This window comes from Penaeus chinensis, chromosome 37 (genome assembly GCF_019202785.1).
Source record: "Penaeus chinensis breed Huanghai No. 1 chromosome 37, ASM1920278v2, whole genome shotgun sequence".
Taxonomy (NCBI): domain Eukaryota; kingdom Metazoa; phylum Arthropoda; class Malacostraca; order Decapoda; family Penaeidae; genus Penaeus; species Penaeus chinensis.
This window is the reverse complement of record NC_061855.1, coordinates 30,501,276-30,516,275: the sequence shown is the minus strand read 5'-3', so window position 1 is coordinate 30,516,275 and position 15,000 is coordinate 30,501,276. Positions and strand designations below refer to the sequence as shown.

The following is a 15,000-nucleotide window of genomic DNA, read 5'->3' as shown; positions in this document are numbered from 1 at the left end:
AAGTAAAATTACTATATACAACGATAATAGAAGCAAAAGTGTTTATAACTGGTTTCCATTACCTAGGATTCGTACAATATATGATATGATCCAGGGCAGTGAATCTAGGCTGGGAACTTCCATGACCCACAGAAATCATGAGATGGATCACTGAAATCTTAATTTAATAAAATATTTGGACCTCATATACTTCATAAGATTTTTTTATTCCTTCTTATTAATGGCATACAGCCTGCTATGATATCAGTTTTACAAACACTGAAATTTCCTTTAACCCTTTTGTGTAATCTGGACCACCCCACCAGACACTGGGAGGGTTGAAGTTCCCATGAGGTAGGCATCTACTTCACGGGCAGCTTGACGACCCTCATTGATAGCCCACACAACTAAGGACTGACCACGACGACAATCTGAAAAAGATGTTTTTTAGGTGAATACCTGAGACTAAACTATCTTTAGAAAGGAATTTTGACCTTAAAAATTGTCTACTAAACACAATACAGTGCATGAAATTCTGTGAAATATTTGTAATATCTATGAAATAAACAAAGAAAAATGTGATAAAAAATAGCCACATAACAACACAAGAGAGTATTCCCAAAATGAATTCCAATTCAAGATGGTCACAAAGATAAAACACAGAGAAAAACAGAAACTGAGGGAAAACCTTTTACTAAACAAGGTACATACTATAAAAATGGAATGAAAACAATGCAACTCACCTCCAGCAGCAAAGACCTTGTCCACAGTTGTAGCATATTTGCCAGGTGGTGTACAGATGTTGGAGCGCGGGTCCTGTTCCAACTCGAGTTCGTTGATGATGTACCTCTCTGGTCCAAGGAAACCCATTGCCAGTAGAACCAAATCAGCTTTGTATATCTGAAAGAGACATTGACATAGGAATAAAAAATAATCTTGGCACCAATTTATACAACTTTCATTCCTTTAAAGGGTTGGGTATCACATGTATATAATATCTGAAAATATTTTTATTCCAAAATCCTTGACAATTACACAGAGAAGTTATTAAAGTATGTGGCTCAAAGACGAGTTACCTTTTCAGATCCTTCAACTTCTTGCATCTTCCAGCGACCACTCTCATCCTTGGTCCACTCCACTTTAACAGAACGAACTCCAGACACTTTGCCATTGCCATCATCCAAGAACTCCTGTTGGTAAAGGAAACCCTCAATATCTAAGCCATAATTTAAAGATCCCCTATATAAACTGATGAAACATTTCAGAGAGAACTACTTTCTGTTAAAATTTTACAAAATGAAAAACTGACCCAAGACTACTACTTGACAACACTCTAAACCAACCACTGAACTTGCCTTTGTGAGTGTATTATATTCTCTTGGGTCACGGCCAAACTTCAATTTGACTTCTTCATGGCCATAGTCAACCTTGAAAACACGAGGGTACGTGGGCCATGGGTTGTCACGGCCGCGAGATGGAGGAGGTTGTGGCAGAATCTCAAATGTAGTGATTGACTTGGCACCCTGCAATACAAGACATATAAAAATTGCATTCATTTACCAATCCTGCCAAAATTTAACAAATGAAAATATGACACTAAGACAATAAATCAAAAGGTAAAAAATTAAAGTAAACTTATTCATTTCATTCCCTGTTACCGCCCAACTCACCTGCCTCAGTGAAGTACCAATGCAGTCACAACCAGTGTCACCTCCACCAATAACAATCACGTCCTTGTCCTTGGCTGTTAGGGATGTATGGTCGATCTTGTTGCCCATCTGCTTCTTCTGCCAAGTCTCCAGGAAAGCCATAGCAAAGTGGATGCCCTCCAGCTGCCGGTTGGGGATAGGAAGGTCTCGTGGCCAAGTTGCTCCAAGGCACAGAAGCACTGCATCAAACTCTTCCTGTAGGTCCTACAGGATGGTAAAAGAGAAGAATGTGTTTGAGAATTTTGAGTCAGTATAGAAAAGAAACTACTTTAAAAGTATATTTAGTAAATGATTCTCTCTGCCATCTTTGAGTTATGTATATGCTCTATATTTGGGATTGGTAAAAAGCCCCTTTCAGGATACCATAATGAGCAAGTTAATAAATAAATAAAATAATCATCCCATATATCAAATTGGCCATCACATCCCATTCTTTCTATTACCATTGTTATTCACTTTTCAATAGGATCTGTAAAATACCTTGGCAGAAATGTCTTTTCCAACATTGACATTGGTTTTGAAGGTGATGCCTTCCTCTCTCATGAGATCCACTCGTCTCTGGACAACTTCCTTGCTGAGTTTCATGGTAGGGATACCATACTGCAGTAAACCACCAATCCTGTCATTGCGCTCAAACACTGTGACCAGGTGTCCAGCCTAAAAAGAGAAATGGTAGATGTTAGATATGGTTTCTTGCTATCCAAAATTTTGAGTTTTAAATCTTCCACTTGAATTTATATATTCTGCTGCAGTAGCTAATAGCAAAACAACTGACCTCAGTTGGGTAATAAATCCCAAGCAACTGACCTTATTAAGCTGATGAGCAGCAGCCATACCAGCAGGTCCTGAGCCTACTACAGCCACCTTCTTTCCACTCCTTGTCACTGGCGGCTCTGGCTTGACCCATCCTTGCTCAAAGGCATGGTCAATTATGGAGCACTCAATGTTTTTGATGGTCACTGGCATTTCATTTATGCCCAACACACAAGCCCCTTCACATGGGGCTGGGCAGACTCGGCCAGTGAATTCTAGGGGAAGGAAGTCCAAGAAAATGGTTTGGCAAATCTTTATAATTAGAAATTTTTATGATTAGGCTAATCTGATAAAGGCCTATTATCTTTTTCACACTACGAATTAATGTCTTTCCAGTTTTACTGAAAACACAAGCTATACCACGAAATTAATGAACTGCCACTGAAAGAGAACCCTGTATGTTGCTGAATACTTACAACTGTCTTAAATCACTCCATAATTGTAATTAACTTTCATTATGTTTAGAATCTTTCATTAGAAGCATAAGAGTAGGAATCTCTGAAGTACCTGGGAAGTTGTTTGTTTGCAAAAGTTGATTCAGTGCTTCTTTCCAGTTATTATTGAAGATCAAGTCATTCCACTTAGGGATAATGTTGCCTAGAGGACAGCCGTGGGATGACTGACAGAAGGGAACTCCACACTCCATGCACCTTGCAGCCTGAACGCGGAGACCTCGACGCACACTGTCCATATTGTAGATTTCATCCCAATCCTTCACCCTCTTTTCAGCAGATCTGTACATGGCTGTCTCACGCTTGTACTTAATAAAGCCCCTGCAAGATCATGTCATGGAATATATTAGTAGTAAATGAGAAACAGTTTGCTGTATCATCTTATGGTACCAAGAAAACACATATTCAACAAATAGACCATAATGCATTGCACAAAAAAAGTTCATAGTTATATCCAAAGGAAATAACTATACTGCTAGCACAACAATATCTTTCATCATCAGTAACTAATCTAACAACCGAGATTTAGTACATATAACATCACTTGCTCGCTCACTCACTCACTGAATCCCTCAGACTCATACACCAAAAAATCAAATAAAAAAATATATCAGTCAAACAATCAATTTAGTAAATCTTAGAGCCCCTACCTAGTTTTGTCCAAGATCTTCTCCAGCCTCTTCTTCTCCATTGTGGCATCAGTAACTGAATCTTCAATGTCGCGCACAGATGGTTCTGGCTTGGTTTCAACATGTGTCTTCTCTGGTGCTGGTTGAGCTGCAGCTTCGGCCTCAGCTAGTTGCTTTAGAGCTCGCTGGTACTCATAGGGGAACACCTGGGGTAAAACACAGGCATAAATCAGTATTATACATTTTTCAATTTGATCTCTAATCATTAGAATATTAATAGCAAATACATGAAAAAATATGTGTTTTCTTAATTTGTATATATAATATACACAGAGCTTTTTTTAATTTTGTACCAGAAGAATATCAAACCTTAGTAAATTGACTGGCTTGAGCTGGCCAGTCTGTCAGCAGATTAGCAGCCACCTGTGAACCAGTCTTGTCATGGAATTGCCTCAGCACGCTCTCAACAAACTCCAGGTCATCCTCCTTTTCCAGAGGAAGAAGCTCTACCATCTGAGGGTTGCACTTGCTGTTGAAAAAGAAAGAAAGAAAGAAAAAAAAGAAAGAATGTTAGCATCAGTTCATTAAATCCTTAACTCACTTTAATGTATGAAGTGCCAATAAATCACAGAGAAATATATGATCATAAATACAGGAAGTAATACAAACTTCTTAAAGGTGCCATCCTTGTCCAAGACATAAGCAATGCCACCAGACATTCCAGCAGCAAAGTTACGCCCAGTAGGTCCTAGAATCAACACACGGCCACCAGTCATGTATTCACAACCATGGTCGCCTACCCCCTGGAAGAAATCAATGCTTTGAGAAAATGGAAAATTAAAAGTCATACCTGCTTTCTGGATAAAGATGATACATTCTTTAAAATCTGTCAGCTCATTCCGAAATAATAAGGGGGTTTGATAAATAATAGTTGGGTCATAAATTGTATTTCAGTCTGATAACTAGATAACCTGCTTCCTGGATAAAAAACACAGGCATTATGAGTCTAATCATGAACATCCATCCATAGAAAAAAATTACCTTCTGAACTTAAATTAGTTTATGCTACTGAAGTTCTGACAAGAAGTTCACTGTACATAATAGTGAAGCACGTATGCAGTTTCTAACTAAAAGCATACCCTCAAATATATACAATTATAGAAAACTATGTCTTTATTGTGCAAAGACTCGTCCATGCAAAAGATTATCCTTTCTTCAATACCACTCACTCACCTCAACAACAGCTGTTGCACCAGAATTGCGGACGCAGAACCGCTCAGCGGCAACTCCCCTGAAGAAGGCAGTACCTTCTGTTGCTCCATATAGACAGACATTACCAACAATGATGTTATCCTCTGATTTGTAGTTTTCTGGTAAATTCTTCTGAGGATAAATTACCACTTCTCCTCCTGACAGACCCTTGGGGTAAAGGAAAACAAAAATTGTACATATTTGTCCATGTTTATGCTTTTGAAGTTGAACAACATCAATAAATCATATGATAAGAAAGCCTTATTTGAGTCATTAAACATTGCACTCTTATGAAGCAAGAGTAAACATGGATGATTCACATAGCAGTAGCAATGATTCCCACAAGTATCAGAACCAGTGACACTTACCTTTGCCACATAGTCATTGGAGTCTCCCTCTAGAGTGACAGTCACACCTCGGGCCAGGAAGGCACAGAAGCTCTGACCAGCTGATCCTTGAAGGTTGATCACAATGCTGTTGTTTGGGAGACCTTCTTCTCCATACTTCCTGCAGGTAGAAAACAGCAATGAAGCTTGTTTGCATTGTTAAGCTATAATGAATCAGATGACATGGATATGGGTAGGGATATATATACATATACATATCTATCTATCTATCATTATCTACACGCACATGAATTTTGCTTTTCTTTTTTCCTCTTTTTTTTTTTTTTTTTTTTTTTTTTTTTTACTAACATTAGCTTTTTAACTATAATAAGTCCCATTTATGAAATAGATTTTGTAATGGCATTGGATAATTACTGAAAAACAAATTAATTGAAGAAGCACAAATACTATGTAAAAAGTAATAACCAGAAACTTGTTTAATTAAACTACAAACAGTTTGTTTTCTTAGCATCTTATTTCCAACATAACTAAAAAGTTGCAGATAACCCACCAGGAACAACTGTGCATTACCCAATGCCCCTTAATAACAATGTATGCATGGCCATTGTGGTGAGATATTGTATTTATTATACATACTTTATAGTAGTTATTTATTAGCATAAATTGGCAGATGTATATATTCAGTTTGAAGTTTTTTACTCTTGGTTCCTACGGTCATGCCTGGGTCATTTAGCCATGCTCTCATTGTTATGCTCTTGTTATTTCAAGTTCCAAACCTTAGTGTATAATATTTATACTATATCACATAGTGATACTTGCAACATGTATAATTTGTAACTTATAACTGTATTAAGGATAGCTAGTATGTGTTAGAAATGAATATAGATGGTCTCTATGTTGGTAACTTTTGTTTAATAAAATCACAAAGAGTCTATTACTCAATTGTATATGAAACTAAAAGAATCTTTATTATATATATATATATATATATATATATATATATATATATATATATACTTACAGTGCAATATGATATGATAGAGTGGAACCAAAAGCTCGAACTTCATTATGAATGGTGGTGTTGATGGTCACTGTTTCCAACGACCCATCAATGACAGCTTGGGCTTCAGCAAGAATAGTCTGGTCAAGGTGATTATCCAGGCCAAAGTCCTATATGGGAGAAGATACATAAACATTATAAATATAACAGAAATTTGGCCTAAATATCACACTAACTATACAGAAAAAGAAAAAATACATTTTAGGATGCATTCGTCTAGCAGCAACATTTTCTTGGTCTTACCTGAGCAATAGAACCTCCAACAATGTTGACTCCTGGTCTCATATGAAGAGCATTCTTTAACACTTGTGAGAAATCAAGGAGCTTGGCTTTGTCAGAACAGGAATCCCGTTTACGCAGCAAGTCTGTTCGCCCAATCAGTTCTTGGAATTTGCGTACTCCCATGGATGCCATGTGCTCACGAACCTGTCCAAATGATGTTCAAATTAGCAAAGCAATATCATTGTGGAACTTGACATAATTATTAGAAACAAGAACATGCACAGAAATATGTGAACAAGGAAAGTACAGTATGATTCTCACTTCTTCTGCCAACAAGAACAAGTAGTTGACAACATGTTCTGGTTTTCCCTCAAACTTCTTCCTCAGTACAGGGTCCTGAGTTGCAATGCCAACAGGACAAGTGTTCAGATGACATTTGCGCATCATAGTGCAGCCCATGACAATAAGAGGGGCGGTACTGAAGCCAAACTCATCAGCTCCAAGAAGTGCTGCAATCACCACATCCATACCTAGTGAAAAAAAAATGCATTAGAGATTATATTCATCATAATCATTTTTGATATCCTATTAAAACTTCTCATTTGTTCAAAGTAATATGTTAGAATAAAATAGAAGAGAGAAATATACATATACACATCTTATGAAAACAAAATAATGTATACTATATTCCTTCATCAAACAACAAACACTACTAACCACAACGGATCTGGCCATCAGCCTGTAAAACGACTCGAGACCTCAAATTGTTAAGCACCAGCGTCTGGTGTGTTTCTGAAATTCCAAGCTCCCATGGGAGTCCAGCGCTCTTGATTCCAGTCCAGCTGCTGGCTCCTGTCCCACCATCATGACCAGAAATTGTGATATGCTCAGCTTTACCCTGGAAAAAGTGCAGACTTGTGAATCAGTGAATCAAGTAAAAAAAAGTTCATCATATCTCAGAAAGAATTTTAAAATTTAGTGTTTAATCTTGTATCTTCAATAAGTTGAACTTCTATTATTATAGCCTCCAAACTAACAGAACAAATATGTAACAGCATACCTTAGCAACACCAGATGCGACAACACCAACACCAACTTCTGATACAAGTTTCACAGAGATTCGTGCTCTAGGATTTGCACACTTTAAGTCATAAATAAGTTCAGCCAAATCTTCAATACTGTAGATATCGTGGTGGGGAGGTGGAGAGATCAAGCCTACTCCAGGGACAGAGTGACGTGTCTTGGCAATATCTTCAGATACCTGTTAAACAAAACATAAGTACACCAATTAAGGAATTAAAAAAACACTTGCTTACAGTATGCACTTTCTGTTTAAAAAAAAAGAATGATTGGTCTTTCACCACAAATAATAACCAGCAATCTGACTAAAGCTTGAAATAGTAGATGCAATATCACTTTTTCTTTTTCTTTCTTTTCTTTTCTTTACTATGCCAGGGATGGGTCCAATCAGGTCATCAGACCATCAGAAATGGAGAAGAGAGGAACATAAAAGGAGAGATAAGGTCATACTACATAAGATCAAGATAAGACCAAACCAAATAAATATAAAAAAGAACAATTCCTACAGATAACAAAAGAATCATAATACTCACTTTGTATCCTGGCAGTTCACCACCCTCTCCAGGCTTAGCTCCCTGGGCCATCTTGATCTGCAGGTCATCTGCATTGGCCAGGTAGGAAGCTGTGACACCAAAGCGACCAGATGCAACCTGTTTGATGGCTGACCTCTTGTTGTTTTCTGGCTCCTGATTAATGTAACGACTGGCATTTTCTCCTGAGAAAAAGAAAGAAATAGCTTTGAGATATATGTACATTTTTGTATTATGTTACAAAAAATGGAAGAGGAGGAGGAGGAGGAGGAGGAGGAGGAGGAGGAGGAGGAGGAGGAGGAGGAGGAGGAGGAGGAGGAGGAGGAGGAGGAGGAGGAGGAGGAGGAGGAGGAGGAGGAGGAGGAGGAGGAGGAGGAGGAGGAGGAGGAGGAGGAGGAGGAGGAGGGGGAAGAGGAAGAGGAAGAGGAAGAGGAAGAGGAAGAGGAAGAGGAAGAGGAAGAGGAAGAGGAAGAGGAGGAGGAGGAGGAGAGGGGGGAGGGGGAGGGGGAAAGGCAAGACAGGGGAGGAGAGGAGTGAGAGAAAACAGGTTAATCAAAATAAAAATAAAAAGAAAGGCAGCCTACTCAAAAGGCATATGAGGTAGGGAAAAAAGGTGGGTGGGGGGTTACAGTTACCAGCATGTAGAGCTGGCCTTTGTCTCTTAGTCTTGCTCCAAATGCTTATACCTCGGGTATAAAGGTGAGAATGCTATAGAAATACTACTTCATTACAACCATCTTGGGCTCCATCGCTTACTGGCTGGAAGCAGAATCTTGGAAGAGAGTGGACCAAACTCCAGCCAATCACAGTCATGCAAAAAAGTCACAACCAGATAATCCGACAATGAGTGTATTGCATCACCTCAGGGATGCCTGGGAAATCTCAGTAACACTCTGCCTTGCTGCATGCATGCTGGATTACAATCATGGTCATCGTCCCCCCAAAATGTATTTTGTTAATTCTTTACAGGTATTTAAGATATTAATTAGAGAATTTTGCTAAATTAACCCATAAAATAGCCTTTCATATGGTGAAAAAAACAATAATAAATAAAAAAAACTAATAAATACATAAAAAAAAAAAAATAATAATAATAAAATCAAAACCAAATCTTATCTATTGTTGAAGAAATATGGGATTCTTTAAATGGCTTTTTTCTTTTTTTTGACTTATTGCAAAATTTTACTAACATAAGTAAAAGGCCTTGAATTGAGGTATCTATTAAGACAAATCAGAACAAAATCCATCTGATAATTACAGGGATATTAACTTGATTATCTAAAAACTAGGTTTTGGTCAATAAGCCTTTGCTATTCTCAGCACCTCATATTTAAACCAGAGCCAATAGGCATAGCATGTACGTACATGCCATTTCCTTGATTTTCAAGAATATTTTACATTATTTTATAATGCTGTTACTAATGTCAATAACATTGCAGTAATTATAACGTCTATAATAAAAATAACACCATTGATATTCACAGCATTAGTAAAAAAAGTTTTCCCACAAATTCAAGGAAAGGTGAAATCATGTGTCACAAGGTCTTCTATTTGACTCCTTTGTGGCTAAGCACTTACAGAGTCACAAATTATTTTAAATGAGCACAGCATTTTCCCGGCAATATTGAGTTAATGAACAGCTCACCTCCTTCTCCTGTGTTTGACTTTGCTCCCACACGATTCATAGCAATAGCCAGGGTAGTGTGGGCCTCAATGGAGATGGAACCAAAGCTCATGGCACCCGTGGCAAACCTCTTTACAATCTCAGCAGCTGGCTCAACCTGGAGTGAAATTCCTTGTTACATGAAGTCTGCAAAATACAGCTAATTATGTAAATTTCTTTAGACTACATCAATTTTTATTCCAAAGTAAAAATGGCATGGAGACTGTTACATTGATAAACCTATGCAGTAAGCATATTCTAAGGAGTACATTCATGTGCTTTTTGTGTGTTCATATTACAAACTTCACATTTATATCATAACTTCTTTGCTTTAATCTGTAAAAACAACTCTGGCTGTACTATTCAAATAAGAAACTATCAAGGACAGATAAAAGTCACTGAGTCAATTGTAGAAAAAAAAAAAAAAAAAAAAAAAAAAAAAAAATGAAATGACGGACATGTAATTCATGTTCATTGCTTCTCATGCATTGTGATATTGTTCATTCTCATTTATGCCTTCATTCACTGTGATCAAGGATTATCATACTTCTGAGATATCAATGGGCTTCTCCAATTTGACCAGTTCCAGCTGTCCACGCAGAGCACAGGCCTTAGTACTCTCCTGAGATGATTCTTTGAACTTGTCGTATTGGGATTTGTTGTTTGTCTTTGAGGCATCCTGGGAATAAAATTAATATTATGAATGTGAACACAGTAGATTATTTACCATTTGTTGTGTGCTGTGAAACATGCAGTTTAACATGTCAAGAAATGATACCAAATTTTAACCCTTGCTTGTGTCATCTTCAAATCAATTTGTACAAGACCAACCTGCAAATTGGCGATGGAAACAGGGTCATTGATATGCTTCTCTCCTCCACTTCTCCAGTGATAGAATCCTGGGTTTCTGAGCACTAACATATCAGATTCACGTTCCCCATAGGAGAGCATGTGGCGGTCGAGCATTTCTATGCCAACAGTCTCAAATGTCACTCCTCCAATGCGGGAAGCTGTGCCCTGATGAAATAGACAGTACATGTCACACATCTTTGGAATTCAGTGTAATATGCAATCATATGTGTAATGAAATCAAGCTGTAACTCTTAAATACATGCAGGCAAATGATTACTATACAGAACACAATATATTTCAAGTGGTTTTGGTAATGTGCAAATATCTGTGAATTTACATAGGTACATCACATGAAGACTATTAAATATGCATTCTATGTCAAAAATCCCACACAGAAATATATATAAAGTTCTCTTACCTTGAAACATTTGTTGATGACTTCTTCTGAAATGCCAACAGCTTCAAAAATCTGTGCTCCCTTGTATGACTGCAGAGTTGAGATGCCCATTTTGGCCATCACCTTTGACAGACCACGCTCCATTGCTGCACAGTAGTTCTGTTGGAAAGAGTGTTAGTACCTGTACATAAAAGTCTGTTACACAGTAGTTCTGTTGCAAAGTTATATAAACTTCTACTTTTGTTTCAAAGAAATAAAGAAATAGGACAAACAGGGGAGAAAAAGAAAAAGACGTAACTGACTTGGAGCGCATGACAAGACATGAAGGTTAAATGGAAGAAATAGTAAATTCAATTATTAGACTTCTTGTAAGTTATTAATATTTGGTGTGTAAATTTGGTAAAATATGAATAGGAGTACATGGTGAATAAATTACAGAGAACAGAAATAATGAAACATAACATAACACAAATTTCATTCTAGCTGTTCTCCTCACCTTGAAAATATCAGCTTCCGACATGGCCGAGTTGATAACTCCCTCAGAACGCAAAGTGCTCATTGTCTCAAAGACCAAGTATGGACAAATGGCATCTGCTCCATATCCCAGCAAGACACACATATGGTGGACTTCCCTAATGGTGTAAAATGAGAGAGCGAGAGAGAAAAAAATAAATAAACAATAATAATAATAAATACACATTAAATGAATCTATATTTTAAATGTACATTTAATTCGTGAAAATACTGAACAAATCAGCCAAAATTAAGCATTATCTACTATCTCAGCAATGTCTATCGAATCACTTGCATGAAAATTAAAAGATGAATGTTTTTCTTTTCACGAACCTACCTGGCCTCTCCAGTCTCAAGAATAAGTCCCACTTTCATGCGCTGCCTTTCCTCTATAAGGTTGTGGTGAGTGCAGCCTAGTGCCATTAGGGTGCTTACAGGGAGTCTACAAAAAACAAATAGATGGTGTAAATCATTATCTAAATCAATGTCAGATTGTTATCAATGAATATATATATATATATATATATATATATATATATATATATATATATATATATATATATATATATATATATATATATATATATACACACATATATAGGGTGTAAATTAATATCTAAATCAATGTCAGAATGTTATCAATGAATGAAAGAATGAATGAATGAATGAATGAATGAATGAATGAATGAATGAATGTATATATTATATGCGCTACGAGCCAGTGATTCGGCTTGATGTACCGAACTCCCGCGCCCAAAGTCACCAAGGGGATATATATATCATCATCATTATTATTTTTAAGAAGAGGAAGAAAAACAAGGATACTCACCTATCAGGACCTGCTTGTCTGTCAGACAGAACCAGCAGCTGATACCCATCCTTGGCCGCCTGGCAAGCCTCACTTGCAATGCGATCAAGAGCTGGGATGAGGCCCTCAGATCCTTCAGAGGCTGGGTATGTTATGTCTATCACATGAGTGCGCCATCCACGGTAATTAGTTGCCTTGATCACCTATGTTAGAAAAACAGTTGTGAATTAAATGATGCTCCTATCATCTCAGGAATAGCATCCACAAAAGAGCAGACCAACTCTGATATTATGTATGTTTATGAATTTATTACTTCAAAACTGAAGAAACTGTACTCAATATTTAATTTAAAAGATACTGTGTAGTAGTATTCTAACCAAATTATTACAAATATTCCTACCACATTTTTATCCTCACACTTTAGTTTTAAAGAGCATTCTCTGCATGATAGTTTTTACACAATTTGTACATTAGTTTACCTCTAAATCTTGGAGAGAAAGGACTGGATTTTTCAGGAAGATTCGATGACACTGCTTTGCACTTGGTTCCAGGATGTTTGCTTCGGGTCCTAAAGATTGAGCAGGAATTTGTAATATGTGTCATGTTTGCTCATCATATTTCATAATTTCTTTTTAAGTTTTAAGCTTAGTTACAGTATAAAAAGTTTTTTTTACCAATCCTTTAAAAAAATGTAAAGGTTATAGACTGATATATATAATGGACCTTTAAAGAAACATCACACTTATATGAAATTATGAGCCCTTTTGAAACATGGCTTGCAGAATTAGGAGAACAACTATTAGCTTGCAAATTACAATCATCATGAAAAAGTCTAATGTAACTAAGAGACTAAAAATCCATTAATAACCCTTCATCACAATGACAATAATTTGTGTACAAGTATGTAATATTAAACAGATTTTAATAACACAATCCTGGGAAGTCTGGAAATTACATTCTTTGGCCTTCAAGGTGGTAGCTGAAATGAAAACTGACCCTTGACAAGTTTTGAGTTTGACACCCCTAGACTTGACCAGACAAAGAATATCACCTCTATAATTCTCTACACAGATTAGAGATACTAGATGAAAGGGGAATTGGAGTTACATATTATCTGATCTTTGAAATGACCTAAACAAATTTGTAATATACTGTTCCAGAAATAGTTTCTCTCTACATGCACTATCCTTAATTCCCACACTACAAAACAAAAATATAGAGATACCCCTTACCAATGGGGCAGGCCAGAGACATAACAATCCTCTCACGGAATGGATCGATGGGAGGATTGGTAACCTGTGCAAACAACTGCTTAAAATAGTCATAGAGCAGAGGCTGGAAATCAGAGAGGCAGGCAAGGGGTGCATCATTTCCCATTGAGCCTAACGCTTCCTTCCTGGAGAGAGAGGAGGGAGAATAAAAATTTAATTCTCTGGCTGGGGGAATTTCTTAAACTTATATTTTAGCATTAGCTGAAGTAATGTCACACAATAATTATAATGTGACAAGAGTGAGAAGAAAGTGTTCTCTTATTAAAAAACTATACAATGCACTCAATTTGATTTATTTGGTATTCAAAAAAGTAAGGTATGTATAAAGCCAAATCTTTACAATAGTAAAGGGTTTTCCACAAATCTTGAATCCAATATATCATATTCTACCATTCACCATCACTAGAATTATGTAATGTACACTTACTGAGTGGTCACCATAGGCAGTAGAAGCATGTTGAGGGTCTCAATAGTATAGCCAAACATACTCAAACGCCGATCGCCTCCAAAAGTGCGCATCATGGCTCCACTATCTTCACCATTAACTGTTCCATTGACGTGACTAACTGAGAGTGGGGCTTCCGGAGTTAGCTCACCTTCATGGGCGGCATACATATCAGAAAGTGTGAACTGTAAGAGATGGATAAATATATGTAATCACTATGACTCATGCTCTGTGGTGTTTCCAAAAATCTAAAGTCACTTGTTAGAACCATAATTAGTATTTTTGTTTGGTTTAGTGAAAAAAAAAACTTAGTTAACTGCACTGCTTTTTGTTCTGAGCACAATCTCTGCTAATTAATAAGATCTATTTCTTTTATCTATGGGTTGAAGCATCAATTTTAACAGAATATTACTTGAATGGTTCAATTGCCATGACAAAAGAGGATTTTTATAGTATGTAACAAGAGACACGGTAATCAAGGCATACAGTAAAGTTTATAATATGCAATGACAAAGAAATCAGTATACAATGATATACTGAAAATATCTGTTCTAAAGAAACAGCATACTTCATCATAAAACACTATTGATCTTTTTAAAGTGCTAATACAAATAACAGACACTTTTATTTAAAGACCTTACCATCTACAATTCCAACAAAGCAGCCAAATAGAACAAAACCAATTAAAACTCTGACAGTAATATAATAAACACAGCTCTGTAACAATTTGTTTACTTTTCCAATAATAAGAAAGAACCCTGGGATAAGATAGTACTATACAATTATTTCAAAGCTTGGTTGTCATTATAGTTTATACTGTAAGGAAAACTATTGAAGGTTATTTTGGGGTCTTCAGCCTTTATTACATGCTTATAAACTAGGTATCAAATGCAAAGAACATGATTATAACAAATCTATATTCATACCTGTTCTTCGATCCACTCTGAGTGAGGTCTTGACCTTGCAATCTGCAGTTTTA

The 15,000-nt window shown here is 36.6% G+C and overlaps 1 protein-coding gene across 1 annotated transcript in view; it reads right to left on the bottom strand.

Moving 5' to 3' along the window:
- Window positions 1-15,000, bottom strand: part of LOC125045218 (glutamate synthase [NADH], amyloplastic-like) — an 89,683-nt gene that overhangs the window by 2,050 nt on the left and 72,633 nt on the right. Inside the window, exons 11-40 of the mRNA XM_047642367.1 lie at window positions 14,948-15,000; window positions 14,004-14,206; window positions 13,538-13,701; window positions 12,785-12,873; window positions 12,327-12,508; window positions 11,835-11,939; window positions 11,481-11,616; window positions 11,006-11,143; window positions 10,567-10,752; window positions 10,283-10,414; window positions 9,718-9,853; window positions 8,076-8,257; window positions 7,523-7,723; window positions 7,180-7,360; window positions 6,784-6,992; window positions 6,484-6,666; window positions 6,202-6,350; window positions 5,202-5,340; window positions 4,816-5,001; window positions 4,252-4,385; window positions 3,952-4,111; window positions 3,604-3,788; window positions 3,009-3,274; window positions 2,496-2,716; window positions 2,169-2,345; window positions 1,650-1,892; window positions 1,335-1,502; window positions 1,056-1,169; window positions 723-879; window positions 1-410 (exon numbers count right to left, since the gene is read on the bottom strand). The exon at window positions 1-410 is cut by the window's left edge and continues 2,050 nt beyond it; the exon at window positions 14,948-15,000 is cut by the window's right edge and continues 70 nt beyond it. Of these exons, the coding sequence (XP_047498323.1) occupies window positions 271-410; window positions 723-879; window positions 1,056-1,169; window positions 1,335-1,502; window positions 1,650-1,892; window positions 2,169-2,345; window positions 2,496-2,716; window positions 3,009-3,274; window positions 3,604-3,788; window positions 3,952-4,111; window positions 4,252-4,385; window positions 4,816-5,001; window positions 5,202-5,340; window positions 6,202-6,350; window positions 6,484-6,666; window positions 6,784-6,992; window positions 7,180-7,360; window positions 7,523-7,723; window positions 8,076-8,257; window positions 9,718-9,853; window positions 10,283-10,414; window positions 10,567-10,752; window positions 11,006-11,143; window positions 11,481-11,616; window positions 11,835-11,939; window positions 12,327-12,508; window positions 12,785-12,873; window positions 13,538-13,701; window positions 14,004-14,206; window positions 14,948-15,000 (4,919 nt within the window). The 3' untranslated portion in view covers window positions 1-270. The remainder of the gene's footprint in view (window positions 411-722; window positions 880-1,055; window positions 1,170-1,334; window positions 1,503-1,649; window positions 1,893-2,168; window positions 2,346-2,495; window positions 2,717-3,008; window positions 3,275-3,603; window positions 3,789-3,951; window positions 4,112-4,251; window positions 4,386-4,815; window positions 5,002-5,201; window positions 5,341-6,201; window positions 6,351-6,483; window positions 6,667-6,783; window positions 6,993-7,179; window positions 7,361-7,522; window positions 7,724-8,075; window positions 8,258-9,717; window positions 9,854-10,282; window positions 10,415-10,566; window positions 10,753-11,005; window positions 11,144-11,480; window positions 11,617-11,834; window positions 11,940-12,326; window positions 12,509-12,784; window positions 12,874-13,537; window positions 13,702-14,003; window positions 14,207-14,947) is intronic.